General features: G+C 41.5%; 1 protein-coding gene and 1 long non-coding RNA gene across 8 annotated transcripts in view; one reads left to right on the forward strand and one right to left on the reverse strand.

Moving 5' to 3' along the window:
* NFIB (nuclear factor I B) overlaps positions 1–9481 on the reverse strand; it is a 338695-nt gene extending 329214 nt beyond the window's left edge. Inside the window, exon 1 of one of the 7 annotated variants that reach the window (XM_048849959.2) lies at positions 9338–9457. In XM_048849959.2, coding sequence (XP_048705916.1) covers positions 9338–9433 — 96 coding nt within the window. In that variant the 5' untranslated portion in view covers positions 9434–9457. Of the gene's footprint in view, positions 1–9337 lie in introns of all 7 variants that reach the window. The other 6 variants (XM_048849954.2, XM_048849956.2, XM_048849948.2 and 3 more) reach the window with 6 other exon arrangements.
* An 18-nt stretch (positions 9482–9499) lies between these two features.
* Positions 9500–27716, forward strand: part of LOC142072213 (uncharacterized) — a 46322-nt gene continuing 28105 nt past the window's right edge. Inside the window, exon 1 of the long non-coding RNA XR_012668624.1 lies at positions 9500–9590. This is a non-coding gene — a long non-coding RNA (uncharacterized LOC142072213). The remainder of the gene's footprint in view (positions 9591–27716) is intronic.

The following is a 27716-nucleotide window of genomic DNA, read 5'->3' on the forward strand; positions in this document are numbered from 1 at the left end:
TATGAAATGCTCACTGTACTAAATTAACCTCATTGTTCACAAAAAGCTAACACGTCATCAATATTAACACAGCCACTTTAGTACATGTAAGCTAGTTGGTTTAATACAGTCAGTATATAACTGTGGTTTTTAGTATATAACACTTTTAAATGTCCTTGGGTACTATTACAATAATTAGGGAAAAAAATCTTTATTCATTCTAATAATAATAAATACTGTTACAGTGCAGTTTTCTCTATAGTTTATTTAGGTAGCATTATTCATCATAATTTCTGGTTGAAAACTTTGTATTAGTTATTTCCCCCAAACAAGTTGTAAGCCAAGCTACACATAAAATCAGAGTAATGCGATCTGATGGCACAGGGGACTGGTAATTTGATAAGTATATTGGCAATATGGTGCTGGTAAATAACAACCAAGTCATTTCCACTTGATGGCTTAATAACACTCCAGGTGAAACAAATTGCTGGTCTAAGTCCAGGTTCTAGTGGACAAATGTCCACATCCTCAAAACACCATTATAACCAGCAGCCACTGGCAGGGTCAGAACCAAGGACTGAATATTCATCATACTCCTAGTGGGTCACTACAACTCAGGGTTGAAGCTCATTGACATGGCTCAGTGAGGGAAGCTTGTATTGCCATTGCCTGTGCTATAGATGATCTGTGGATAAATTACTTCAGTCTCCAAGACAGGTCCATCCAGTATCTTTAGCGACCACTGAATACACCCAAGAACACACACAAAAGCATAGCCACTGGGCTGGCCTAGCGACCTAGCAATAGTGCTCTGCAATCATGTTCTCACTTCTTGGATTGACAAGATCCAGGTGTGCTGTGAAGGCCTTCAAACTCCTGGGAGAAGACTTTTCAGTCAGCATGACAGTTGCTTGCTGCAATGACAGTGCTTGATGGCATTTGTAGAAGGTGAGAAAGAGAGAAGAATTAAAAAAGAGGATCTTCAACAGCCCAATGGGGACGTGGAATCTCCCCTGAGGAAAAAGATACACAGAAAGCTCTTTTTGAGCAATAAAGGTAATTGGTGTTAAGTTGGGCTGATGGACAATTTCCTGTTAATTTTAAAGCTTTCCCAAGAGGCATGCCATAATTTCTTAACTTATAAACATAAGGAATTTTCTTATCAGAAAATGCTATTATATTGTGAACTACAGATGTAACCAGGAAAGGGAAAAAATGGAATAGACAGGAAAATGGGGGGGCAGAAATAGACAAAATGAGAACTTTAGCATGAGTTCTTCTTTGCTCCCTTCCTCGCTCAGGGCAGAGAGGGAGATTGGGTCACAGAGTATTATTGCAGTAGTTTCCAACAGCCACCCACATCCTGATATGTTCACCCATATGCTTCCATACTCCAACTTTGACCTGCAGAGGTCCCTGCAGGAGTCACACACAGAGTTCCCTCACACTGGGAATGCAAGGTGTTAAGTGTTGCCCAAACAACCCTGACAGAAAGGATGTCCTGGAGGGCACATTCCAAACAATCTTCAAGGATGGTGTGATAGCCTTCAATGTTTAATTTTGCTTTGAGGTAGCAGAGTGCTGCTTCCCACATAGCCTGGGGATCAGTTTTATTTTTAGTGAAAGGTTCATATAGTATTTCCTGTTGTGGTGTGCTAATGGAAAATTTTAAAATTATTATAAAAAAGTGGCAGTCTTACCCCCAAAAGGAGACATTTAGTATTACTTACTAATTCAGAGCAAATGGAAATGGGTCTAACTTTAAATATATATATATCACATAGAAGAAGTTCTATCTTTCAGCACCAAGTTAGTGTAACTTAGGTCTTGTCTGCACTACAGGGGAAATTCGATCTCAGCTACACAATTTGAGTCACGTGAATAGCGTAACTCAAATTGACATAGCTTAGATCTAGTTACTGCGGGATCCACACTATTGATGTCAGCGGGACACTTCTCCCTTTGATTCCCCCTACTCTTCTCGATCCAGTGGAGTACAGGAGTCGACAGGAGCGCGATCTGCAGTCGATTCAGCAGGTCTTCACTGGACCCACTAAATCAACTGCTGATGCATTGATCACCGCTCCTCGATCCCCCAGTAAGTGTCAACAAGCCCAGAGAGGTATTCCAAATGCTGAATTGGATTGGTTGAAGAGTTACATGCTAACAAAAATGCACTGGGTTTGATCCAAGATTTGTGTAGTTTTACAATGCTTGTGTGTGTGTGTTTAAGGGTAAGGCATGCACTGTGTTCTGCATACAAGTCTCAGACTAGCAGATTAAGAGTAGTTTCACATTATAGTTCTTCCACCAGCAAACCCCAATAGCCCTCAATAACCAATTGTAACACTTCATTTGTTCAATTTACTTACATTGGTTTGAGATGAAACCCAATCAAAAGCCCAGATTCAAATGTTTCTGACCTTAGGGAAAATCCTGGTCTAGACCTTGGCTTTGTGGCTACAGTCTATCTCTATGGCTTATACAGTATTTATATTCCTTCCATTTAAAATGTAATATTAATTGGGATTCCATTGGAATTGAGTAGTAGTTTAAAAGGATATGAAAATATTTTCCCTCTTATTACTTAATAACCCTTGGAAACTTGACACTGAAATCTGCTTATTCAAATAATGATGCCATTGCACATACGTTGTTTTGTCACTATCGGATTGTTCGTGACTACTGGGTATCCTAGAACTGATTTTGTGTACATTTGGAGGTGGTGGTTATAGTGGGGTAACAGACAATATTGCTTTCTTTAAAAGAACACATACTTTAGAAAGAAAATCAAGAATTCTAAAGAGTTTTACAAGCAGAGGAAAAATAAGGATGGTCACATTTTGGATCGACTAACTTGACCACGCCCATTTAAAAATATGTAATTATGTCATTTTATTTAAAGTTTAAAAATTGCCCTAGTGAAACTTTAAAGATTGTTCAGGGTGTAACTGTATAACTACACAGACAGGTAGAGTTGTTGGTAATAGGTGTACCAGAGAAAAATTATATCCGAATTATTTAGTTTGTAGAGATCTGGAGTAACACACTATTTGTACTTAATGCAATCTGTATAGCTATAGCCTCTCTACCAGAATTTTATAATTTGATACATGCAATATCAAGTGTAGTCAATACTCAGTCACCTCCTACTTCTAGCAAGTACTTTTAAAGTATCACTTTTTTGAATCTGTGCCCCTATACTCCATACACAGGTGCTGGAATGCATCAGATTAGCAAATTCACAAGGTGTGATGGGTCAAACGTGGCAGAAATTCACCAAAATCAGACTCTGAAAATTGGGGTGCAGTGAGGGAAGGGGGCAGTGGGGGAGAGTTGGGTTAAGGCAGAAGTAGAGGCAATTTAAAAAAAAAAGAGCTCTGGGATTGTATGTGAGGATGTATATGATAGAAATAAAATGGGCTACTTAGAAACTTAAAAGTGTTTCTTTTCTTTTAAGTACTTCCTAAGAACTTAAAAGTGCAAGGCCCAGATCATTTAGTCTCATGCTTTACTCCATTAACCAAAGCAAACCTACATACTATAACAATACACCACAGAGAGCAAAATACTTCTTCAGGTATTCTTTATGAACATCCCTAATGACAAGGTCTATACTCGCCCCTGAATTGCTTGCCCTGTGGTAGAGTATGGAGTGGAGAATGTCACCTTGCTGGATCTGTAGTTTGCTGTGTCGCTCACAGATCTGTCCTGCCCTGCTTTCTCTGTTTCCTTCTGTTACCAGTAACACACCAGTTAAATTATGAAATGACATAACTGAAAGCTATACATAGTCTTCATCGTGTAAAGTCTCCTGCCTGTCTACCCAGGGTACTTTATTCAAGGTTTTGAAGAACTAGTATCTCATTTTTGGAGCATATAAAATATTGCTTGAAATTTAGCACATTTCCAATTCAGATCAGGCTTTCATGATACATATTTCAGTATACACAAAAATAAGTTTCATTACATGCAGAAATGCTGAATCAAGGAGCATGAAGTAATATTAGGAGCTTGTGAATTATAGTTGAGAAAAGTACATTGATAATTTATCATAAAAATATTCCCATCCACACAGAAATCTATGCCTGTATGTGCAAACAACGGTCATGGCTGGAAATTAAACAAAGGTGGAACTAATTTATCAGTAACTTCAAAACAGCAAGAACAAGCAGTTTTAGTCAGAGCTGATTTTTATTAACATAGTATTTCTACAAGACCTGTTTGTTTCACACTCGGCAGTTTTACTTACATGTATACTGCATGAGTTTACATGTGTATAAATAAATTACACAGACAGACAAATACCAGTTATAGAATTTGTAAGTATGTGCAGTGCATACACACAGATATATTAATCATATATTTTATATTATACTTATATAAAATACACATGTACTACACATTCTATATCAGCTTGATCCAAAGTTCATTATAGTCAATGGGATTCTTTTCCTTGACTTCAGTGAACTTGGGATCAGGCCCGATATATGCAAGATACATATTCACATGCATACACACATGTAATCAAATTACTTTTACAAAGCTATTGGGGTATAAGGAATATGTTTATGAGCTAGCTCTACTAAAATGGTCAAAATAATAGGAATAGAGCAATTGTAAGTTTGCTGGCTTAGTGGACACAAATATGTAATCAGAACTGAAAAATTTAGGGTTTCACTCAGAACTTGCTGGAGCTATTTGAGCATACTGCTGACAGCAGCCAATCTGAGAGGAAGTAATAGACATATCTGCTTTAAATGTGCAATGTACAGTTCTGTAAGTGTCCAAAAAAAGAGCAGAGGAATTTGAAAACCATGCTTGTGAAGACAAGCACGCACACATTTTTCTTTGGAAAGAATACCCAAATTTTAAACCACAACACAGAACTAATATTAAATGTTAATATTGAAACCTTTGTGAGCAACACCTGCCCCCTAGATAAATGTATTCTGACATCAAGTTAAATTCCCAGTTACTTTTAGGTTTTCATTTCCTTAGTGAAACAAGAAATGTAACTACCTGAGCAGTGCTGTTATTTGTAATATTAGTATTTTCTCCAGGAGCTTAAACAGAATTCTTCTTTTCCATAAAGAACATTAGAAATGAAAAAGGAACATGTATTCAAGTTGCAGCTACGACAGATCTGTGGGCAAAGGTCTCTGATTCAAAGCAATCCAATTTAGTAGCACATATAATTAATATAGTACACAAACTCCTCTATATGTCTATATTATAGACTGCTATATACCTGATTTGATTGACAAATAAAAGGATCTATTCACAGCCTGGGATGGATTTATAAAATAAGATTCAAACAAGTTCACGAGATGGTAATATTTGTAAACCTTTTAGTTAGTCAAACAGAAACAAGCAGTTCCATTGCATGGTTCACATGTGATTTTGTAGGTAAGCATGCACACTGTTGGGATTTGGATTTTTAAGAATGTAGGTAAATTGAACGATAGCTTGTAAACATAACCTTGAGCTACCCTATCCACTTAGCCCGTCTTCCCCTGAAATTTATAGAATGAAAATAGTGTGCTTAGATCCATGAATAAGCACAGCATGTTCTATATGTCCGCTGTTGCATTGACATTTGTTTCAAAATCATTTAATTAAAAGTCATTATTGAGAACAAAGGATTCATTAACAAGTTGCACATCTGAACAATTGATGGAGACGTGTTGTGAATTTCATTTTAATCCAAAGTAGAAAACTGGTGCAAAATATTGACAGACTGCAACTCCCTCGGAATGTGATGAACAGTTTTGTAAAACCAAAAAGTACATTAAAACGTGGCCATATTATTAAACCTAAGATTGGAATCACCCTTGCACATTATTAATGTTAAGCTATATTATGTCTTTTTAAAGCACCTTATTCAAGGTTATATATGCTATTAATAAAGTCTGCAATATTAATGTTGGGATGATGGCTCTTTTGCAAGTATTTTCTTTTTTAAATTTAAAGTATAGTGTTTTAAGGTGTAAAATAAAGTGAATTCTTGATAAACGTTTTTCAATTCTGTTATGATCAAGGCATTAAATTAAAAGGAAATGTGCAGTATTTGCAATAAATCCGAGCGTTTCAATAACCACTAGATTATTTCATTTATTACTGATCTATGAATTCAGTACCTTTTAAGCTATTAAAAACCATCAATTTTTTAACTCTCTCTCTCTCTGATATGCACATACACAATTTTAATATTTTGAGATTAGAGTAAAGATTTTGTTGGGTTTTTTCACTGCCTATTAGAATAGACAACAAATTACCGGCAACATACAAAACCGTATATGGTAAGCTGTTGGCAATACCCTATTAAATGCAAAAATTAAACGCAAGAAGAAGTATTTTGTGTTCAAAAGCATCATAATATTCATGAAGTCTACCTCGTTACTTCATAAATAGAAAAATTTTATTAAAACACCAGAAACTCGGTCTTTCTGTACATATAGTACATATAACTCTATGTGCTATATTCTTAAGAGATTGATATATGATTCCCCCATCATAAAGTTATATAAAAAAATAAACACACTATAGAACTAAGATATACACAATATAATGCAATTTTAAAAACCTCACATGTATCTAGTTGATAGTTTATGCTATTTAAAAATATATATTAAAGTTTATTTTCCCTTACACTTGTTTATTGCTGCCTCAATAAAAGTTTCTCTCCCTTGTGTTTTAGTAAAACATGCCCATAGTGAAGAACCCACAGATTGAGAAAGTGTATCACTGCTGTTTGCTTGATTTTTTCCTCATCAAATGAAATTTGCTATTTTTGCTGCAAAATAGAAGAGTCTGAATGAAATAGTAAGATAGGGAACCCTTGAACAGTACTATAATACTAAAGCTGGGGACACAGACTTCAATTATTAAAAACTCATTTAACAACAACGAGAGAGAGGGAAAGAGAACATTGTTTCCCTGATAATTTTAAAAAAAGAAATTTAAACTTCTTTAAAAAGGTGTTATTTTTAGGCACATTCACACAAAAATTGATTTTGAACATCCATGCTGCATTATGATTTTAAAATACATAGTTTATCCATGAGGAAAGAAGAACATGTTTGTAATAACAGTTTGTTAATTAACTTTTTTATAACTATAAGCAAGGATCGTAGTATAATATTTCATGTTCTGCATGAAGCATTTGCAGTTCAACCCTCCCAATCATACAGGAAAGAAAACAAACTCATGAATTTTTTTTTTCACTCAAAACTTCATGATTTATTTATGCTGCATTTTACGGACATAAACTTTGTGTAAATAATGGACATATAAACAAACTCTGGCATTAGTAATTTGTACATAATGAAGTTCAAACATGAGAAATAATGACCTACGACAAGAGAAAATAATCTATGTTTGTATGCACCAATTTGCCTCACGTCCTACAGTTATAAACATATAAATCAAAAACATGAACTGAAATAAAAAGCATCTACCAACAATCACTTGATTCTCAACAATATTAAGTAGAGATCAATTTTTAACTCCTTTTTAAAAATACACATGCAAGACACACTAATGGTATAACATTTACGTTAATTATCTGTATTTTACAGATAAAATACTGCATGTAGTGAAAGTATTGATCTTTTTCCCCCTCTGGAAACAAATTCCAGTTTACTGAAAACTATCCGTAGAGAAACTTTTATTAAAATAAGGAACAGTGCTCAACCCTCCCCCCCCCCCAAACCTTTGAACAAGCAAGATTAATTAAATCTGCTATGCAAACATTTTAGAGTATCTTCCTCTGAACAGCCACTTTAATAGCTCATTTCAATCATATACGTACATACAGTACTAAAGTCTGATTAAAGTTTTAAATATGAACTTAAATATACTACCATAAAGTATTAGTCCCATTGACAAAAGCTGATTCACAAAATAGCTGATCACTCGCTTTCTTTTCCTGAGTAACTACTCTTTTTAAATTAACATGATAGCTCAGACTGCAGTAGCTCAACAAGTAGCAAAGACAGAAAAACTCTCCTTCTCTGCATTGAAAATGTACAGAAATGATCACAAGCAGCAAACATAATTTAAATTAAATACTCCCTTAATATATGGCACCCTCATTGAAGGCTCATAGAAACCTCCACCATTAGAAAAAAGAATAAAGTCCTTGCAAAGTAGTGTAGGAAGGCAATAATAATCAGACAGCTTCCTTCTGTCCAGGCACTGGGATGTGCTATCCACTGGTGCTCCCCATACCCACCGGCCAAGAATAAAGTGCCTATTGTCTCAGCACTGTACTAATTGTGAAAAAAACAGCCCATGCAGTAAGCATAATAATTATCCAGACAAACAAGCAAAGGCAATCAAGGAAAGAATGAAAAGGGTAAAAATACATGACCAGACAAAGCAACCCAAGAATGAAATTAATATTCAAAATGGAATGTTAGCTAGCAGAAGGTCCCCATTCATGGCATAGCTTTTCATACAAGAGACCTTTTGTCTACAAAAATCAGTATATGAAGAAAACTTCATGTAGCACTGGTGAGAAGTAAAGCTTTTCTTTCCAAAATACTTGCTCCTGGCCACAGTATTTTGATCTAAGTAAAATTCTGACTCCTTTAGCCAGTAGCGATAAAAAGTTGTCTGTCAGGGTCCACTCCTCCCTGGGTGCTTTCTCTCTCTTTTTTTTTTTTTTACCCTTCATTTGCAGCTGTATAAATATGAACAAAAAAGCCACGCTTGCCCACACAAAGAAAAAAATGGACTGAATATGCATAGCCTCATTAACTAAATTTAATTATGCCAAGCGGCATATTAATCAGTAGTTGCTCCAGTTACTGTATTCATTGTAAGGGAGGAGGACTCCAAATAAAGGGGAAGCGTGGGGGACAATTGCATACTGATTAGGAAGCTGCTCACAATGTGATACAATACACTTTCTAAATAATCATTCAGAGGAAACAGAATAAAGAGGCAGATTTTTCTGTTTTAAGACCAACTCAAGAACAATTAGCCAAGAACATGATGACATAGCTGCTTTCTTTTTCTGTGACTGCTTCTACCTCCACATTCTCACACCAGCCAGCTTGGTGCACACTGTAAAATTTGCATTTTGCCTTTTTTTTTTTTAAAAAGAAGAAAAATCTCATGCTGCCCTTGCTGCCTTTTTAAAAAGAAGGCCCATGCCCCCGTCACAATAGAAGAGAAACCCTATCTAATGCACTGTGAAGTTTAGGGATTCCTCAGAGTCACTGAACTTGTGTTTGAAACTTTTGCACAGACTCTGAACTTTATAACACGTGAATTGCAACAATGAAGGAGGAGTTCAGAAAAGGGGGAAAAAATCTTTCGGGGAGAAAAAAACATTTTCACGCCAACTTACCATCCACCAGGTCCTGGCTGACATGTCATAACATAGCTGCCATTTTATGGAGCTGTCCGATGCTTTCCCTGCCATTATGCTGTCAGCAACCTTCATCAGATGCAGCTCAATGGAAGATAAGACACCTAATCAAGAAAACATCAGCAGTGCCTTGCTGGGCTACATGTAGGCCAATCCTTATCACACTGCATCATGGGAAAAGCTCCTTTATTAGCAAGAACTCCAACCTCACAGATATAAAGACAAGGATCAGGTTGGTTTCTTTTTTTTTTTTTTTTGTCTGAAGGGATTGGTGAAACTAGCTAGCATTCTTTGTGTATCATGTGTACAAGAGTTTAGTATCTTGCAAGTGGGCGGCTAACTGCTTTGCTGGGCTATGCAGACTAAAGTTTATTTGCATTCTTCTGTGTTGTATATTGTTTGACATGGTCCGCGGTCAGCTCTGAGCAGATGGGGGGTGGGTATAATTGCTCAGAATTAATATCTCCCCAACAAAGATATAACAGTTTCATTGACACAATCAGGGCATGGTTCAGATGTCACTGCGCTCACGCGCACACACACACTCAGAGAGGAACACACAGGTAGCAGCTGCAGCTGGATTCAGCTGTGGTTGCCAAGGGCTACACACTCTATTCTCATACCGGACATATGGAAACAGTTTAACTCTTTGCAATCAGAGTTTAACAAGAAATCAGCAGACTGGGAGGGTAAGTCATCATGAAGAGTGGGGGTGTGGCCAGGATTTCAGTGCTAGCGATAGGAGGTGATAAGGTGGGAAAAGCTCACACACTGCCCTCCCACTTGATTCTGCATGAGTTAGCCAGGACAAATATGGGGAGGAGAAGGGTTTTGTTCATGCCGTCCTCGCACACCACAGCTTCCGATGATCTGTCTATTATTGTACCTGTCACTTGCAGAAACAGACAGACATTTTTCAAGCAAGATTTCCTCTCTAGAGATGCTACGACTTCTCTCTGCCTATTTAAAGCACCAGGAGGTTCTTGGATGAAAGGTGATATAAAAGCCAATTCTGAAATTACTTCACATTGTTGAAATACAAAAGCACATATGTACAAACAGACACACACGAAACCAAACACACCTATATGAAAAAAGTACATTACAGGGGATACGCAAAGCAAATACGTTTTTGCCACATCTCCATGAATCAAAGTTAGTTTTGCACCTATATTGTCAACAACTGGAATACATTGCCAAGGGAGAGTGTGGAATCTCCACCATTGGAGATCTTTAAGCTCAGGTTAGACAACCACCCTCCAGAGATAGTCTAGATCAGGGGTGGGCAAACTTCTTGGCCAGAGGGCCACATCTGGGTATGAAAATTGTATGGTGGGCCATGAATGCTCAAGAAATTGGGGGTTGGTGTGTGGGCAGAGGTGAGGGCTCCAGCTAGGGGTGAGGGCTCTGGGGTGGAGCCATAAATGAGGAGTTCAGGGTGTGGGAGGGAGCTCCAATGTGGGGCAGGGGTGTGGAGGGGTGTGTGACTCCAGCTGGGGGTGCAGGCTCTGGGGTGGGGACTGAGGGGTTCGGAGGGTGGGAGGGGGATCAGGGCTGGGGCAAGGGGAGGGGGTCAGGTTCCGGTTGGCGCTTACCTCAAGCAGCTCCTGGAAGCAGCGGCATGTCCCACTTCTGGCTCCTATGTGGAGGTGAAGCCAGGCAGCTCCCGTTGGCTGTAGTTCTCAGCCAATGGGAGCTAAGGAGGTGGTGCTTGGGGCGGGGGCAGCATGTGGAGCCCTCCTGTATAGGAGCTAGAGGGGGTACATGCCACAGCACGTGCAGAGCAGGGCAAACCCCCGACACCGCTCCCCAGCTGGAGCGCCAGAGCGGGGCAAGCCCTGGACCCTGCTCCCCGGCAGGAGCTCAAGGGCCGGAATAAAACATCTGAAGGACCGGATGCGGCCCCCGGGCCGTAGTTTGCCCACCTGAGTCTAGATAATACATAGTCCTGCCTTGAGTACAGGGGACTGGACTAGAAGACCTCCTGAGGTCAATGTTCCCTCTAATTTTTCACAGGCCATGTGCGCAAAAAATTTCTTCTGTGCAAATTGTTGTGCTTCTGTGCAAATTGTTGTGCGCACGGTGTTTCACCATGTGCACAGGGTTTAGGATTTGTGTGCGCACGCACACGCGCACAGCTTAGAGGGAACAGTGCCTGAAGTCCTTTCCAGTCCTATGATTCTAGAACCCTAAAAATGGTCTCAGTTTAACTGCAGAATCTTCTTTAGATAAAAGCCACATTTCAGGAATAATTTTTAAAATATAGTAAAGAATAAAATAAAAATAAAACCCAAATCATGCTTAAGATACCGTCAGCATATACACAGGTTGTTTTTTCAGTTGATATTGTGCATTTCAATGGTGCACATGCAGAACATTTTAGTCCGTAAATTTCACAGTTGAAAAGCTGCTGCAGCTGACGAACTCCTTAGGGCATTATTTATATTTACCATGCACTACGAGAAACAACACTAGGCTGTGGGAGTACAGGAGGTACCCTGGTACTGTGAAAATAGCATACACACTGGAGATTTTCATAACTGAAACTCATCCTTTTCATGGGACATGTTTGCTTCATTTCCTCTCTCTTTTTGCTTATTCTTCTATAAAAGTTGCTTCCATGGATAAGCTGTCTCTCCGCTGGGAGAGCAAGGGAACAGCTGCCACTGCAGTTTAATGTCCACATAGTTCTTTGGCTGATGAACAGGAGGTACGCCTGTGTGCAGAAGCTGCATGTAACACCTTTGATCGTCTAGTGACCCAGTAGACGCATCTGGCACAAACTTATCACCTTCAGCACACTGCAATCTACAAGAACCACTGGAGCCACAACATATTGGTTGGTTTTACTATGCTTTGGTTCTGAAACAGTCACCGGTCTTAAAATGGCAATGGTTCAAATTGATTTCTGATCTGAACTAGAGTTACCACATCATGAAAAAACACTGTCCCAAAGCCAAGTGCATTAAAATGTTACAATTATTCCATCTTCACAATGTTTTCTGTTGTATATACCTGAGGTCAATTCACACCACCAATTTTCTGCTTTGCAATACACCGATGTGAGGAGTTTCCATGAGGGGGGCACCTGTTGCAGCCAGAAGGATGGAGAAGATGGCCAAGAGAAGATGGCCAACAATCAGAGAGTGCAGGCTCTAGAGTATACCAGGTTAGTCAAAGACCTACTGGCCCTGGAGACAGGCATTCCTGTGAGGATCCAGCGATTAGGTACACAACAGAAGGAGTGGACTAATAGAGTTGAGAGTGGTGCAGGGGCACCCAGCTTATACAAGATGACTACACAAGAGGGACAAGTCATCCAAAGGAACAGGAAATACAACACCCAAGAGAGACTACAGAGATCATCACAGAATGGAGAGACAGAAAACCATCCGGAGGCCAACTCCATAGGGAGGGAGAAGACTCCTCAGAGAGATGGTTTGCTGCAACTTGGAGACAAGTGACAGGAAGAAAGAGATAGGTCACTCCTGATGTGGTTGTTTGTTGAGGAAGCCAAACTATCTCAGAGCTGAGTCTGTGTTAAAGACAAGATTCCAAACTGGTTACGTGTGAGCAACATCCGGCCAAAGGGATTTGTGTGTTTAATTATCTGTGTTTAATGTTTATATTAAAATGTTTGTAAAATGGGGAAGCGGTAACATGATCAGTGATGCTGAAGTCAGATGGGACCATGTTTCTTGGAGGGAGTATTATTGAAGAGACACCAGAAAAAACAGGGAACAAAAGGAATTAGGCTAGAAGCAACTCAGCCACATGGACAGAACAGTTTGCAGGGTTTAATAAAGTTCCACTTTTTCAATTTAAACTGCATTCAGCTTCACTCTTGGCAAATGAAACAAATGGGAGTATAACAAACCTCTGATGCCTAAAAGGAACTTTGCCTCTATCAATCACAAACAGGCTTAACTCCAGCCTCAGATCCTAAGTTCCAAAGTAAGGAACCTCCTTCCCTTTGGGCTATGGCTAATCCTTAGGTGTGGTGCAGGCTCATGGGAACCATGCATTCGGACTGCTCCCTGGGCCTGTCTCCCAGCTCTTTACTCAGACTCTCATCATGCTGTGCTCCTGTAGAACCAGGGCATCATGTGCTTTTTCTTGCAGCCTGAGTGCTCATCCCTCCTCCAATCAGAGGGAGGAAACAGGAAATATGGGTGGAGAAAACATCTTCTCCAGTCTGCCAATCAGAGCACTAAGGGCAGGACCAATCTTCATAGTATTGCTGCTGTCCTGTGGAGTGTGAGCTTCACACCATCTGCAATAATAAAGCCTGTCCTATTACCTCCAGTTCCTAGGGGAGAATAAAAGTGTCTCTAGTTTTGCCCCACGACAGCTGTCCAGGGTAATGATCAGGACCCTGTAACCCAGAGTTGGCATCCCTGTTCCTCTAACGTGGATTAGAAGCTGAAGTCTATGTCCTCAAGTGCCCATGGACACAGGTGTCTAGCCTGCAGCAACTCAGAGCTTACTAATTCCTCTTCCATCAACATTTAGGTTCACCTTGAGTTCATCAGGCAAGTCATTACTTTAACTGCATGGGCACTGTACCTTCCTAGAGGATTCTGGACCCTGTGACCTCAGAAAGACATCTGCCTTAGTCAAGTATCAGAAGGGTTGCCGTGTTAGTGTGTATCCACAAAAACAATGAGGAGTCTGGTGGCACCTTAAACAGATTTATTTGGGCATAAGCTTTCATGGATAAAAAAACCCCACTTCTTCAGATAGGGTTTTTTATTCACGAAAGCTTATGCCCAAATAGATCTGTTAGTCTTTAAGGTGCCACCGGACTCCTCGTTGTATCTGCCTTCGTCAAAATTCTACATAGGAACAGAACTTTTTTTGTGCTTATGTTGGTCACAGGAAGAGGAGGCCACTGGAGGGACGAATGGGGCTCACTATTCTGATGTGGTCAAATACCCTTCTCCCTTTTGGCTTTCTCCTGGACTCCCTAAACCTCTTTGTTCTTCTCCACAATGGTCTTTCAGTTCTAAACTGCAACCAGGCCATGGTGGTTTCTGTGGTGGCTTAGCCTCTACATGTTATACCATCTGTTGTACAACCTTTACTACTGTAGATGACTGCTAGTAGCACACCTTAGCCCACAGCTCCACAGCCAGACTCGTTACTTCTCAAGCGCTGTTTTGTCCATAAATTCCTTCTATTGTCCAATAGTCAGGCTTGAACCAATAAGTCAGCCTGTCCCTCTAGTAGTGGGCAAAGGTATGTGACAAAAAATCCATAAGGAAAAGGGCACACTCTGGAACTGCTGTCTGTACCTCTCCTCTGAAATCTTCAGCTGGTCCAGAACAGCAGCTGTGATGCTCTGGTAGTCTGTAAGAGCTTCCTCATCAAGAGCTTGATACACAGACTGTGCCTTTCCCACTAGGAAGGAGACAAATGGATAGTTTAGGACTAATCTCATATACTCAGAAGTGGCCAGGGCACCTCTTTAGATTATCATCTCGTCCCATCTTGGGTAGGGATATCTTGGGACAGCCAGAGCAGTGTGTCCAGGTGGAAAGGGTCTCTCCAGCACCTGTTCCCAGAATGTTTTCTGCTAGGGTGCAGCCTAAGCCTCCTGAGGTTGTTGCGACTATTCTTGCATCCATTTTAAGAGATCTCCCCTTTTCCTCTTTTTTCAGGTGGGGTTTCAAAAGTGCCATGTCTCTCAATGCCACATCCCATATAAATTTTAAAAAATTGTTTTCAGACTGATTCTGAATAAAATAAAATTTTAATTTTTTTTTCTTTTTTACTTTCTTTCTTTCCTTTTCTTGTTCTGTGTGGAAAGGAAATTCTGCTTTCTGTGCAGCCCTAGTAAAAATCAAACCAAATAAACTCACCCTCTTTCAGGTGTTTATCTCTATTAATAAAATAAATGCCAGACTAAGCCTTCTGCTCAGTTTTGCATTATTTATTATTATTTGTATTAACATCAAACTTAGGAGTCTCAGTGGTAGACCAAGACCCCACTGGGCTAGGTGCTGTACAAACACAGAACCAAAAGATGGCTCCTGCGTCAAAGAGCTCACAATCTAAGTATCTTTCTAGGGTTTTCCCCTCAGGATTTCTAAACCCAAGACTCTAATTTCCAAAGGGTCATTCCCACAGTGGAATTAATGAGCTGCACCTGCCACAGAGTATCTGCAGTTGGTCCGATGGACATCTGGAAATATACACCCTTGAAACTCAGAGACCCAAACTAAACCCGTAGATTTAAAAAGTGAATTACAGAGGCTGAAATCACCATTTGGATGTGTGAAATCCAGAATGGGAAAAAGTCCTCTGTGTTCTTGGGAACAAAGAAATATTAGGAATTGGATCCCTTTCCCAACAGTATTAAGAAACTTTTTCTATTGTTAATTGAGAGCAGAGCTTCACTTCACACCACTTTTGAGAATAGGGATGGGAAAGGTGGGTTGAAGTGTCATGGACTAGAAAAGGATGAAATAATCTACTGCATAAAGTCCATCACCCATTTGTCAGAGACAAGTCCTCCCCCTGCTTTCAAGAAAAAGACAGGGAGGGAGAAGGGAAAGGGAGTAAGTGGTCAGATGAAGGCTTACAGGCATATGCCAAAACCTGCTGCTGTGCTGAGGAAATCAAAAAGAGGTTCCAGCTGGAGAGAGGGTTTTTTTTTTTTTTTTTTTTTGCTTCTGAGGCCTGGCTCTGTACCTACCAAAACAAACAGGACAAGGAAAACCTCTCAGGGTACATCTACACTGCAATTAAACACATGTGGCCAGCCTGTGTCAGTTGGCTCAGGCTCACAGGACTTGGGCTACAGAGCTATTTAATGGAGGTACAGACGTTTGGGTTCAGGCTGGAGCCCAGGCTCTGGGATCCTCCCCCCCGCAGGTCCCAGAGTTTGGGTTCCAGCCCGAGGCCAAATGGCTGCACAGCAATTTTATAGCCCCTTATCTCTAGCCAGCTGACCTGGGCCATCTGCATGTGTTTAACTGCTGTGTAGATGTACCCACAGAGACTAAAGGCTTCTCTTCACTACCGGGGAGATCGATGCTGCTGCAATTGATGCAATCGATTTAGCAGATCTAGTGAAGACCTGCCAAATTGACAGCATATCGATCTCCAGTCAACCCCTGTACTCTACCCGATGAGAAGAGTAAGGTAAGTCTCTCCCGTCAACCCCCCATGGTGTAGACCCCACGGTAACTCGACCTAAGGTAAGTAGATTCTAGCTACGTTATTCACGTAGCTGGAGTTGCGTAGCATAGGTTGACTTACTATGGTAGTGTAGACATAGCCCGAGAAGAGTAAGAGAAGTCGACGGGAGAGCATCTCCCGTCGACGCAGTGCAGTGAAGACACCGTGGTAAGTCAACCTAGGCTACGTAGCTGGAGTAGAGTAACTTAGGTCAGCTTACCCCGACAGTGAAGACAAGCCCTAAGAAAAGCATATTTAGCTAAAAAAGCCTGTGAATGTATCTCTTGCATCTGAGTTGTTACTGAGGATGATGATGATTTCTTCCCCAGAAGGTCTAAACTTTCTGGCTTCTTTATTATGCAGCCTTTTCCTAGACTCTACTTCATCTTCACAGCTCACACCAGTAGTGGAAACAGGTGGGACAGACTGGAAAAATAACCAAATCACTGTGGAACAGGATGAAACTTAAGAGAGAAATATCAGCGTTACTTGAAGTCAGAGTGATGAAAATTGGCATTATTCACAAGTGTCTGCCAGACTCTATTTACCCCCTATTTCTGGGGACTGGCACTCTTGCTTGTTGCTGGGGCTTCAAAATATCAAAGATCTGGTGTGATCTCTCCAGTACTGTAGAACACTCCAGATCAAATGCACCAGATAGCCTGGCAAGCAGAACCTGAAACCTCTTGAAATCCTCAACAGAAGATATAAATGATGATGACACGGCCAAATATTTAAGTGATCAGGAAAATTGACAAAGAGATTGTCTTATGGTGTCTTTTTCAAACTCCTCCTCTTTACTGTCACCACAAGAGCCTGACAGATATCCGGACTTAATGTGCGCATAAAAAGATGGAGCATTTGCTGAAGGAACTCATAAAATGACCTGAGCAGGAGCTTTGTGTAAGCTCAAAAGCCTGTCTCTCTCACCAACAGACATAGGTTGAATAAAGATATTACCTCACCATCTTGTCTCTTGAAGGAACTCCTGGCAGTTTCAGGACTAGAACTCTGGAAGCAGCAGTAGGTTGGCCTCTTAAAAAAAATAAGAGCTCTTCCTCTGGAAGGCTGGGCCCAGAGCTGTCCCTCTTACAAAAGAAAGGGCTCTGGCAGACCAAAAAGAAAAAAAATGTATGAATTATGTTTTAATTTAATGAATACTTAATAATAGGTAACAAAAATGGCTAAGGTTTTCAACACAGAAGTTTCTTCTTTAGAGCCAAGCAAAACCACTACCTAAGAAAGCATTACACTTCTACAAAAGCTTCATGTAAAGAATAATAATAGCGGTGTCATGGATAGCTACGGATATCTGTAACCCACCAGCAGGCAACAATAATTAAATACAAATTAATAAAGCAATTAGCACAGTCAAATAGTTAAATGGCAGCCATTACGTTTTCAAATTACAAATCAATCAAAACCAAAACCTTTGAATCCAATGTATTGATTGAATGTAACAGGCATCTCAGGCATCACAAATCAGCCTGCATTTCTGTATGCCACCAGTCACTAGAACACAAGCGTTAAAGCTGTCTGTGGAAGGGGAGGGGTGCATCCAAAAGCTAAGGCATTTTGCACTGCACATTTGGCCGTGCATTCTGAGCCCTTAGCAAATATCTGCTGTGCATCATGTATATGCTCTTGACACTTGCGGTAAATGTCAAGTTCATGTTTCTTTGAATGTATTCGGAATAAAGATCTACAAATTCCTGTATTTAGTAAAAAAAAACTGCTAACATTTATGAACTTTATAATTTGTGAGTTTCTTAATGATTTTTGTAACCATTTCCATTAAGAAAGGGATAAGACTGAACAACTGAAAATCATGATTTGCAGAAATGCTTTAAAGTGCAGTTCTACAATGGGAAATAACTCTACAAGTGACATTGGGGACCCCATATTTATTTTATCCCAATAATTTTTGTATGATCTGCTGAATTCACGTTAAAAAAATTGTTTAACTGCTAGCCCTGCAAACTCAACTTGGAGCACAAGCATGATTTGTGCATCATTACCAGTATAAAATTAGGCCCTGTATATTCAATGTTGCATAATTTATGAACTCTTTGTCTGATTAGGGATGCAGGAATTTCCATACAGGATCAGACCCATGATCCATCTACTCGATTCCTGTTTCTAACAGTAGTCAGCCCCACATGCTTCAGAGTAAGGTGCAAGAAACCCCAGTTATATGTCTATAACAGTTAACACTGTTTAACTAGCAGCCCTACAAAATCAACAAGGGATCTAAGTCAAAGCTGGTTTCTTACTTTCTTGGGCATCACCACTAATAAAGATTCTGCAAGCCAAATTAGGCCCTCATTGCCCTCAAATGGATTTGTACAGGTGTAATTGAGAAAGGTTAGAATCCAGTTCCCTCGGAGCTGTGTTGGCTTTGTAGGGCTAGCAGTAGTAAAGAAAACCTTTTCGCTCTACAGCAAACAGAATACACAGTGATCAGATATGTTGAGCAATGTGAAGTACTGTTTACACAGTTGCTTTTCAGCCCTGAATTTTAATAAAAAGCATCAGGTATTGATCACTGCCCTATGTAGAACCTCAGATGGTCTGATATACTGTGATAAAATTATTCAAAACTCTATGTAGTTAATACATTTAAGTACAGGATAGCAATATAAACATTAACAATGTCATCTGCTACTATCTGGTAAGATGCTTAGGGTCATTAACCCTCTATTGAATTAACAAATGTTAGAATGTACCTGGGACCTTTAGCAGTGCAGCATGGCCACTCTACTTGCAGCATTCAGCACACATCATGCACGTAAGACTAGCTCAGTGACACACCAGTTAGAAACAGATAACCTTTGCTCTCTTGTTCACCAGGCTGATAGAGCTCAGATGCATTGTGAAAGTGGCACTGGTCTGTGCTTGGCTGAAAGCAGCAAACGATACAAAAATGGAGAGGGCTGGATATTTCCAACTGTACACCTGCAAATGATTAGCCCTATGAAAACTTTGCTGGGGTCTTTTATTCACATTCATAGCTGTTTTAAGGTCTCTTCCAAAAGACCTTCACACAGTGAATTGCATGGAGCTCGTGAGGGACTGAGTAAATTCTGTCAGGACACAAACTTGGGGTTCTAGGGATTCTAGGTAGTTTAAATGTGAGGTTTCAACGCCTTTGTCACACACCCCCCTTAACAATAATCAATAGACACACAAACTCTATTTTATGTTGCTGACCCCCAGTGACCACTGACCATTTTGTGAAGAACTAGCCCACACTTAACACAGTGGGTAGCATCTGAACAGACTTCAAGGGAACGGCAAGATTTGCAATCTGGAAGCTATATTCCTTCTCACAAACTATTTTCAAGCACTTTTTGTAATCTATTATTTGATCTGATAATTAATAGTTCTCAGATTACACAGCCTTGGTTTTCTACTCACCTGTCACTGTAACAAGGTATGGAAGCCTGTATTTATACCTTTATAACTATAATGAAAAAGTTCATTTTTGAAACAGCTGTCAAAACTTTTACCAGACCTAAGAAGGATGACTGAGCATTTAATGTAACAGAACAGACTCATTATTTTAGTCCAACATGCAAGGATATTGATCTACTTTTTGTGTTTGTGGGTGTGGCAAGCAATATATGTCAGACTTCATAGGTTATCTGGTTTCATCTCTGAGCTAGCATTATGTGAGTCAGTCCATGATTCTTCATGAAAAAGTAAGCATGGTACACAGAAAGGGGAAGAATACATTTTCACATAAATTATCTTTTAAAAAATATGCTAGAAAAGGAATTGAAGTAAGATTCTAGGAAATTTCTCCGCTCCCTTGCTCCAAATAATTTTTCTGAGCATTTTTTAAAAAAAAAACATGTAAATTTGAGGGTAGTCTTCCAAATTTCAATTCTCCAACAAGAAAAAGTTGTGTGGGGAAGACAAAGCACATCAACTTTTCAGTCATCACAGGAGTAATCTGCATGTATATTTTTTAATGACCTAGGTCACTGTTAGTCACGAGAAGTCTACAAACCATAGAAAGGCAGTACACAAGCCATCCCAGACATTACTCTACATACACTGCAAACCATGAATAGCAATGGGAAAAAACAGAGTCCAGCTATTAGATGTGAGAGTTGCAGCTTGTGGGTAATTTATTTGAGCACTATAAAAAAATCCCTTTTAAAGTTGCAGCAGGTTGTTTACAAATCGAGGTGATACAGAAGTCCAGTCATTAGAGTTTTACTTCATGATCCTGAAGGCAGAGATACCCATTCATTGATCAGTACTATTTTTCAGAATGAGCCTATTTTCCCCAAGTAAGAATGAGGGAGAGAAAATATTCAATGCTGCTTTGTTATATTTTGTTTGAAGTGTTTTGAAGACAACAGAACAATTCTTTAGGATTTTTTCTAAATATCTGGCAAGTAAAACAGAAGGGCCTTTTCTCTGGTGCAGCCACTGTGCTGCATTCCAGCCCTCTTCCTCCTCCTCAGATTACTCCAACTCAGCAACATGGGCTATCATAACAGGGGGGGAAACAAACCATTTTATTTACTGAAATGTCATTTCCGTAAATACAACAAAAATGTCAGATGTCGACATTTATTTGTTGTTAGTAGGGGTGGACCTGAGGCATGGACCCACTTGGCATTTCACTTCCAGAACATTTGGGATTGTTCAAATACCAGGTTTGGTTTTGGGCCCCTCTTTGAGTTAGTCTGAGTGTTTTGATGCGGCATTGCAACCTCTTCTATAATCTGGTTCTGTCTCAATGCACTTGTCCCCAGTCATAAACTGGCTTGGATACAGGGTCCTGAGAAGTCCTTAGCCTCATAATTCTAGATATAGGTCTCTTCCCATTCTCTGTCCACCAAGCACATTCTGTCCAACACCACAGAAAGCCTCAAAACCATCTTCCCTCTAGAGAGCTGCAAATACAACAGTGATCCTCCGGTGAGTAGGAACAGCAGCCAGTCACAGCCACTCAACTATGAATAGCTACCCTTCCTACAGACAGTGGTGAGCTGGAGCCAGTTCGCGCCAGTTTGCGCAAACCGGTTGTTAAGTTTTGAAGCAGTTTTAGAACCGGTTGTTAACCCGCTTCCCTGCAGGGGGCACTGAGGCTTTGATGGGCTCCGTCCGGGAAGTGATGTAATTCCCCCTCCGGCCGCCGAGGGCGCTGCGGGAGCCATGTGGGCTGCCGCCTGGCCCTGGGCACAAGTCCTATTGCTCCTTCTGCTCCCCTGGCCCTGGGACTCCCGATGCTGCCTGGTGGCTCGCTGGCTGCTCTGCTGGGCCTGGGCTGCGTCCTGCTGCTCTCCCCATGAGTACCCACCACCCTGCCCGCAACCAGCCCCTGCCACACCCCCTGCCCTGCCTCCAGCCACCCCCGCATCCCCTGCCTGCAGCTAGCCCCTGTCTCCAGCCACCCCTGCACCCCCTGCCCGCACCAGCCCCTACCGCACCCCCTGCCTGCAGCCAGCCCGTCTCCAGCCACCCCTGCACCCCCTGCCCGCACCAGCCCCTACCGCACCCCCTGCCTGCAGCCAGCCCGTCTCCAGCCACCCCTGCACCCCCTGCCCGCACCAGCCCCTGCCGCACCCCGTGCCTGCTGCCAGACCCTGTCTCCAGCCACCCCCGCACCCCTGCTTGCAGCCAGCCCCTGTCTCCAGCCCCTGCCACACCCCCTGCCTGCAGCCAGCTCCTGTCTCCAGCCACCCCCACACTCCCTGCCTGCAGCCAGCCCCTGTCTCCAGCCACCCCCACACCCAGTGCCTGCAGCAGCCCCTGCCGCACTCCGTGCCTGCAGCAGCCCGTTCAAGCCACCCCCGCACCCCCTCCCTGCAGCCAGCCTGCTCCAGCCACCCCCGCGCTCCCTGCCTGCAGCCAGCCCGCTCCAGCCACCCCCGCACCCCCTGCCTGCAGCCAGCCCTGCCGCACGCACCACCTGCCCTGCCCACAGCCAACCCATCTCCAGCCACCCCCTGCCCTGCCCGCACCAGCCCGTCTCCAGCCACCCCCTGCCCTGCCCGCACCAGCCCCTGTCTCCAGCCACCCCTGCACCCCTGCCTGCAGTCAGCCCCGCCGCACACACCACCTGCCCTGCCCACAGCCAACCCATCTCCAGCCACCTCCTGCCCTGCCCGCACCAGCCCCTGTCTCCAGCCACCCCCTGCCCTGCCCGCACCAGCCCATCTCCAGCCACCCCCTGCCCTGCCCTACCCGCACCAGCCCCTGTCTCCAGCCACCCCCTGCCCTGCCCTGCCCGCACCAGCCCATCTCCAGCCACCCCCTGCCCTGCCCTGCCCCGCCCGCACCAGCCCCTGTCTCCAGCCACCCCCTGCCCTGCCCGCACCAGCCCCTGTCTCCAGCCACCCCCTGCCCTGCCCGCACCAGCCCATCTCCAGCCACCCCTGCCCTGCCTGCACCAGCCCCTGCCGCACCCCCTGCCTGCAGCCAGGCCCTGATTCCAGCCATCCCTGCAACCCCTGCCTGCAGTCAGCCCCTGCCGCACACCCCCCCTGCCCTGCCCGCAACCAGCCCCGTCTTCAGCCACCCCCACACCCCCTGCAGCCAGCCTCTGCCACACCCCCTGCCCTGCCTGCAACCAGCCCCTACCTCCAGTCAGCCCCTGCCCTGTCTTCAGCCAGCCCCATACCCTCCTGTCTCCTGCCAGCTCCGCACCCCCTGCCCTGCCCGCAGCCAGCCCTGCACCCCCTGCCTCCAGCTAGCCCTGCCCCACATCCCTGTCTGCAGCTGGCCCCAAGTCCACTGGTGCCCTGCAGTTCCCAGGGCAGTAACCCTGCACACCTGCTTCAATGAGGGGGGCAGGGAGCAGCTGGGACCCACACATGTGCACATCCTAGGGTGACCAGACAGCAAGTGTGAAAAATCAGGACGGGGGTGGGGGGTAATAGGAGCCTATATAAGAAAGAGACCTCAAAACCGGGACCCGTCCCTATAAAATCGGGACATCTGGTCACCCTAGCACACCCCCACGGAGTGGCAGGGACCCACACATGTGAAACAGAGCTCATTTCTAGTTCAGGCCCATCTTTTTAAAAAAGAACTTGAGGCAGGGTTAACATACATCCGTATTTTCCCGGACAGGTCAGGCTTTTTGGTTTGTAAATTGCCGTCCGGGAGGAATTTTTAAATTTTAAAAATTTTTAAAAATTTTAAAAATTCCTCCCGGGAAAATACGGACGTGTGGTAACCCTGTTGGTACAAAAAATACATACTGGGGCACATCCCTTAAATCAGAACTTTTTATAGGGAACCAGTTGTTAAGATTTTGGCAGCTCATCACTGCCTACAGACACATTTGCAATGTGCTACCTGAAATTGCAGCTGTTCTCCTGTGCCATAGAAATCAAAGCAATTCTGTTAAGCCATCAACTCATCCTATGTATTTATTCCTGTTAAAGAAGAGGGGAGAAAATTCTACATTCTTCCAAGTCCTTAAGGAAGTACACAAAAATGTTGACCGATTTTCAAAAGTGCTGAGTATTCACCAGCTCAATGAGACCATTTTTAGGTGCCTACATAAGGTCCTAGGAGCCTAATTTTAGAATTTTTTGAAAAATCTTGGCTTAAAAGTATAGGGTGACAATACATTCATACTGTCATAACTGTTAGCTGCCGCTATCTTACTGTCCTCCTCACAGTAGCTAATCTTTCTATTTGTATTATTATGGCAGAACAAATATATTTACAGGACATATGAATAGTATGTTTTGGTCGATATTTAAGATACCATTTATTTGATGTGATATTGAGTCCCTTTATAATATATTATGACAAGGCTGACACATATTGTATACTTAATTTAGGAGTAGTGCCACATCCTGATAGGAGATTTGAAACACGTTGTGACTTCATGGTGGACTTGGAACTTTCTTCTTTCTGTTAGAGATTCAAGTGATATAAAAATCAACAAGGCTGAATAGAATGAGAAAGGGAAAGCTTGTCATGGCATCATCAGTTTTACTACTTCTCAGCAGCAGTGAAATTGAAGAAACTCTGCAAGTTGCAAAGAAAGGCATGCTATACTATTAGGACACCATGATGCAGGATTACCCAATAGGCAAACTAAGCATGTGCTTAGGGCACCAACAAAGCAACCCCCCCCCCCAAAAAAAAAAAAAAAGAGAGAGAGATTTCTTTTTGTCTGGTAGCAGTAAGTTTTTTCTCAACAGTCCAGTTACTTTATACATTTTTCTCTGCCTCAGCACACCGATGGGAAGTTCTTTAAACATATTTGGGCAATGATCGTGTGTTGAAATCTCTTTCTAATATTCGCTGGGAGGCCCATGCAGTGGCAACAAATGCAATTCTGGAGTCCTACTCAAAGATTGTGGATGCATTAGAAAGTATAGCTGAAGACCAATCACAAAAGGAAGAAACTATACGAGAGGCAGAAAACATTGCAAACAAGATGAAAGAACTAGAGTTTATATTCATGTTGACCATGTGGAATGAAATTTTACAACACTTTTACCACACAAGTCAAGCTCTCCGAGAAAAAGAACTGGATCTGAAAACATGTGTAGACCTCTGTCAATAATTAACAGACCACTTACACACTTTGAGGAATGATTTTGAAAGATTTGAAGACGTATCAAAAGATATCTTGCCTGATACTAACTACAAAGAAGCCCAGGCCGGCAGGAAAAAACAAGCAAATGATAGCAGTGCAATAGAAACAGCATTGAATCCTAGAGACAAATTTCACGTATCTACTTACTACGCTATAATTGATACATTTGAAGCTCATATGAAGAGGAGAAGTGATGTGTACAAAGTAGCATTGAGTAGATTTTCTTTTCTAAACGATATGGACTTATCTGACGAACAATATTCACAAGGTTCCTAAAAGCTAGTTGACTCATACCCTGTTGACTTGAACATGAATCTCTGTGGAGAAGTACGGCAGTTCCATAGTTATATGCACGCAAAGTTTAATGAAACAGGAAAAATGAAATTCAGTCACATTGATTTTATGAGAATCAGCCCATTTGTTGCAGTCCCTGTTGCAGTCTGTGTTTCTCAGTCAGTTTGAGTGTCAGCCTCAACCCATTCACCCTTCCTCCTTCCTAAGGCCAGCATTTTAAGGTTTAGGATCCTAGGCTGTCAGCCTTGGGAAGTGTACACCACGCCTGGATGGAGCCAGTTAGACAGCTTCTTCCTAAGCAAAGACCCTTGCTGTTTACCTGAAGTTGTTGGCCTCAGGTGTCTCATCTTTGCAATTGTTCCATTTCCTGTTGTTTTCTCCTTTGACAGCTTCCCCTTTAATTTAACTCCTGGCAGTTAGATAGGTTCACTTTCAAATTTAATTTTAAATTACAGGTTTATTTTTAAAAAACTATTAACCTATGTCAAGGCCTAAATTTTTCATCATCTATTAAAATCACAAATTAAATACAAAATATAATATTAAGCGGTACATAGTAGCTGTGAAGTGTTAAAGAAAATCAAACTACCAGTGACTGGTGGAAGTCACTGGCTAAGCACCTGGAACTAGAGCGTGCTGAAGTGCTAAACCAACTTTTGATAGCAGTAGCCTCTTCTGCAGGTGCAGAGAGAATATTTTTTTCATTTCAGTTTATTCAACCAGTTCTGAACAATGACGAGTTAATTCAATGTTAAGAAAACAATTGAGAGTTGAAAAAACAGGAACGCTTGTTTTCCTCTTTCAATCTCTGAACAAAAACTAGTTGTGAAAGGAGATCTTCTAGTTCTAAAGTCTTGAATATGATGACCAGAAACAATTTGCTAACTACAAGTAAATACTTCCTCAGCTTAATAATCAGTTAGTTTTAAATTGAAAACATGTTGATGAACTTTTTTAATGCATCCAGCATATTTAATGTGGTATTTAATAAAAAATCCCCAATGCTGTTTTTGTGCATTTTTAATTGAATTTAAATTTTCATCCAAATAGAGCTTGACACAAATTGCAAACAAAAAATTAGTCAACTAGTAAATAGTTAAGCTCTATAATTGCTTAAACATGTATAGATACATTAGACTCCTAGTCAGCAAATAGAAGCACCAAATGTAACGTCAAGGCTGTACTTAGTTGCAAACCAACATGTTTTAATGCTTACCAACCAAGGAGAAACAACCTTTCTTTAGGAAAATAACTAGACAGCACAAATGCAAAACATGATTAAAAACAATTATTTTAATCAAAGTTTCATGCTTCCAAATTTAAATAATGATTAAAATAAGTGATTTAGATCACTCCATCCTGCTCTGAGTTGAGTCTGTTATATTGATTTTGCATCGTTATGTATATGTGACCAGAGACACCATCAACACATTTTCTTAATTTAAATCGACATCCTTGTTTCACAATAGCTAGGCAGTCGAAAGATTTTAATTTTCAGCTGGTGCTATAGTTAACGGTGAAACTACCTATCATTATCATGGTTTATGGGATCTGTCACCAAACCTGAATTAGTCTTTTCCTATATAATTTTCACCAAGATTCTCATAAGCAGTCTAGCCTGATGACCTACACACTGGTGACAGAACAGGTAACTGTTCCTAAGGTGAGCAGGGGTTGGATACATCACAATGGCAATACTATTGGCCTATGGAAAAGGGAACAGTATAATGGACATTATGTTTCACTGCCCCATGGCAACTTGAAAGTGGTTTTATAGGTTCACTGATGTCTATCTTCCCTGCCCTAGGGACAAAGTGTGGTAATGCTACTTACCAGTCCGTTTGTAACTACCGATGATGTTAAACACCGGCTACTAGGGATAAACATTTTTAAATAGGCAGGCCTGGATAATTTGCAACCAAAGAGTCCTAAAACAGTCTGAAGAGACCTCTGGCCTGCTGATGTTAATTTTTAATAAATTCTGAAGTAACAGGGAAATGCCAGAAGCCTAAACAGTGCTAACGTCATGCCAATATTCAAAAAAAGACAAGCCGGATGACTTGAGTAATTATAAGCCAGTTAGCCTGAAATCAATCCCAAGCAAGATAATGGAAAAGCTGATATAGGATTCAATCATGAAAGAATTAAAGGATGGGAATATAATTAATATAAATCAATATCGGTTTATGGAAAGCAGGCCTTAACAAACACACCTGATTTAATTCTTTATGACTTTGGTTGATAAAGGTTACAGTGGAGTTGTAATATTCTTCCATTTTTGTACTGAACTAAAATATTAGC

The sequence above is a fragment of the Caretta caretta genome, chromosome 5 (assembly GCF_965140235.1).
Source record: "Caretta caretta isolate rCarCar2 chromosome 5, rCarCar1.hap1, whole genome shotgun sequence".
In the NCBI taxonomy this organism is placed as follows: domain Eukaryota; kingdom Metazoa; phylum Chordata; order Testudines; family Cheloniidae; genus Caretta; species Caretta caretta.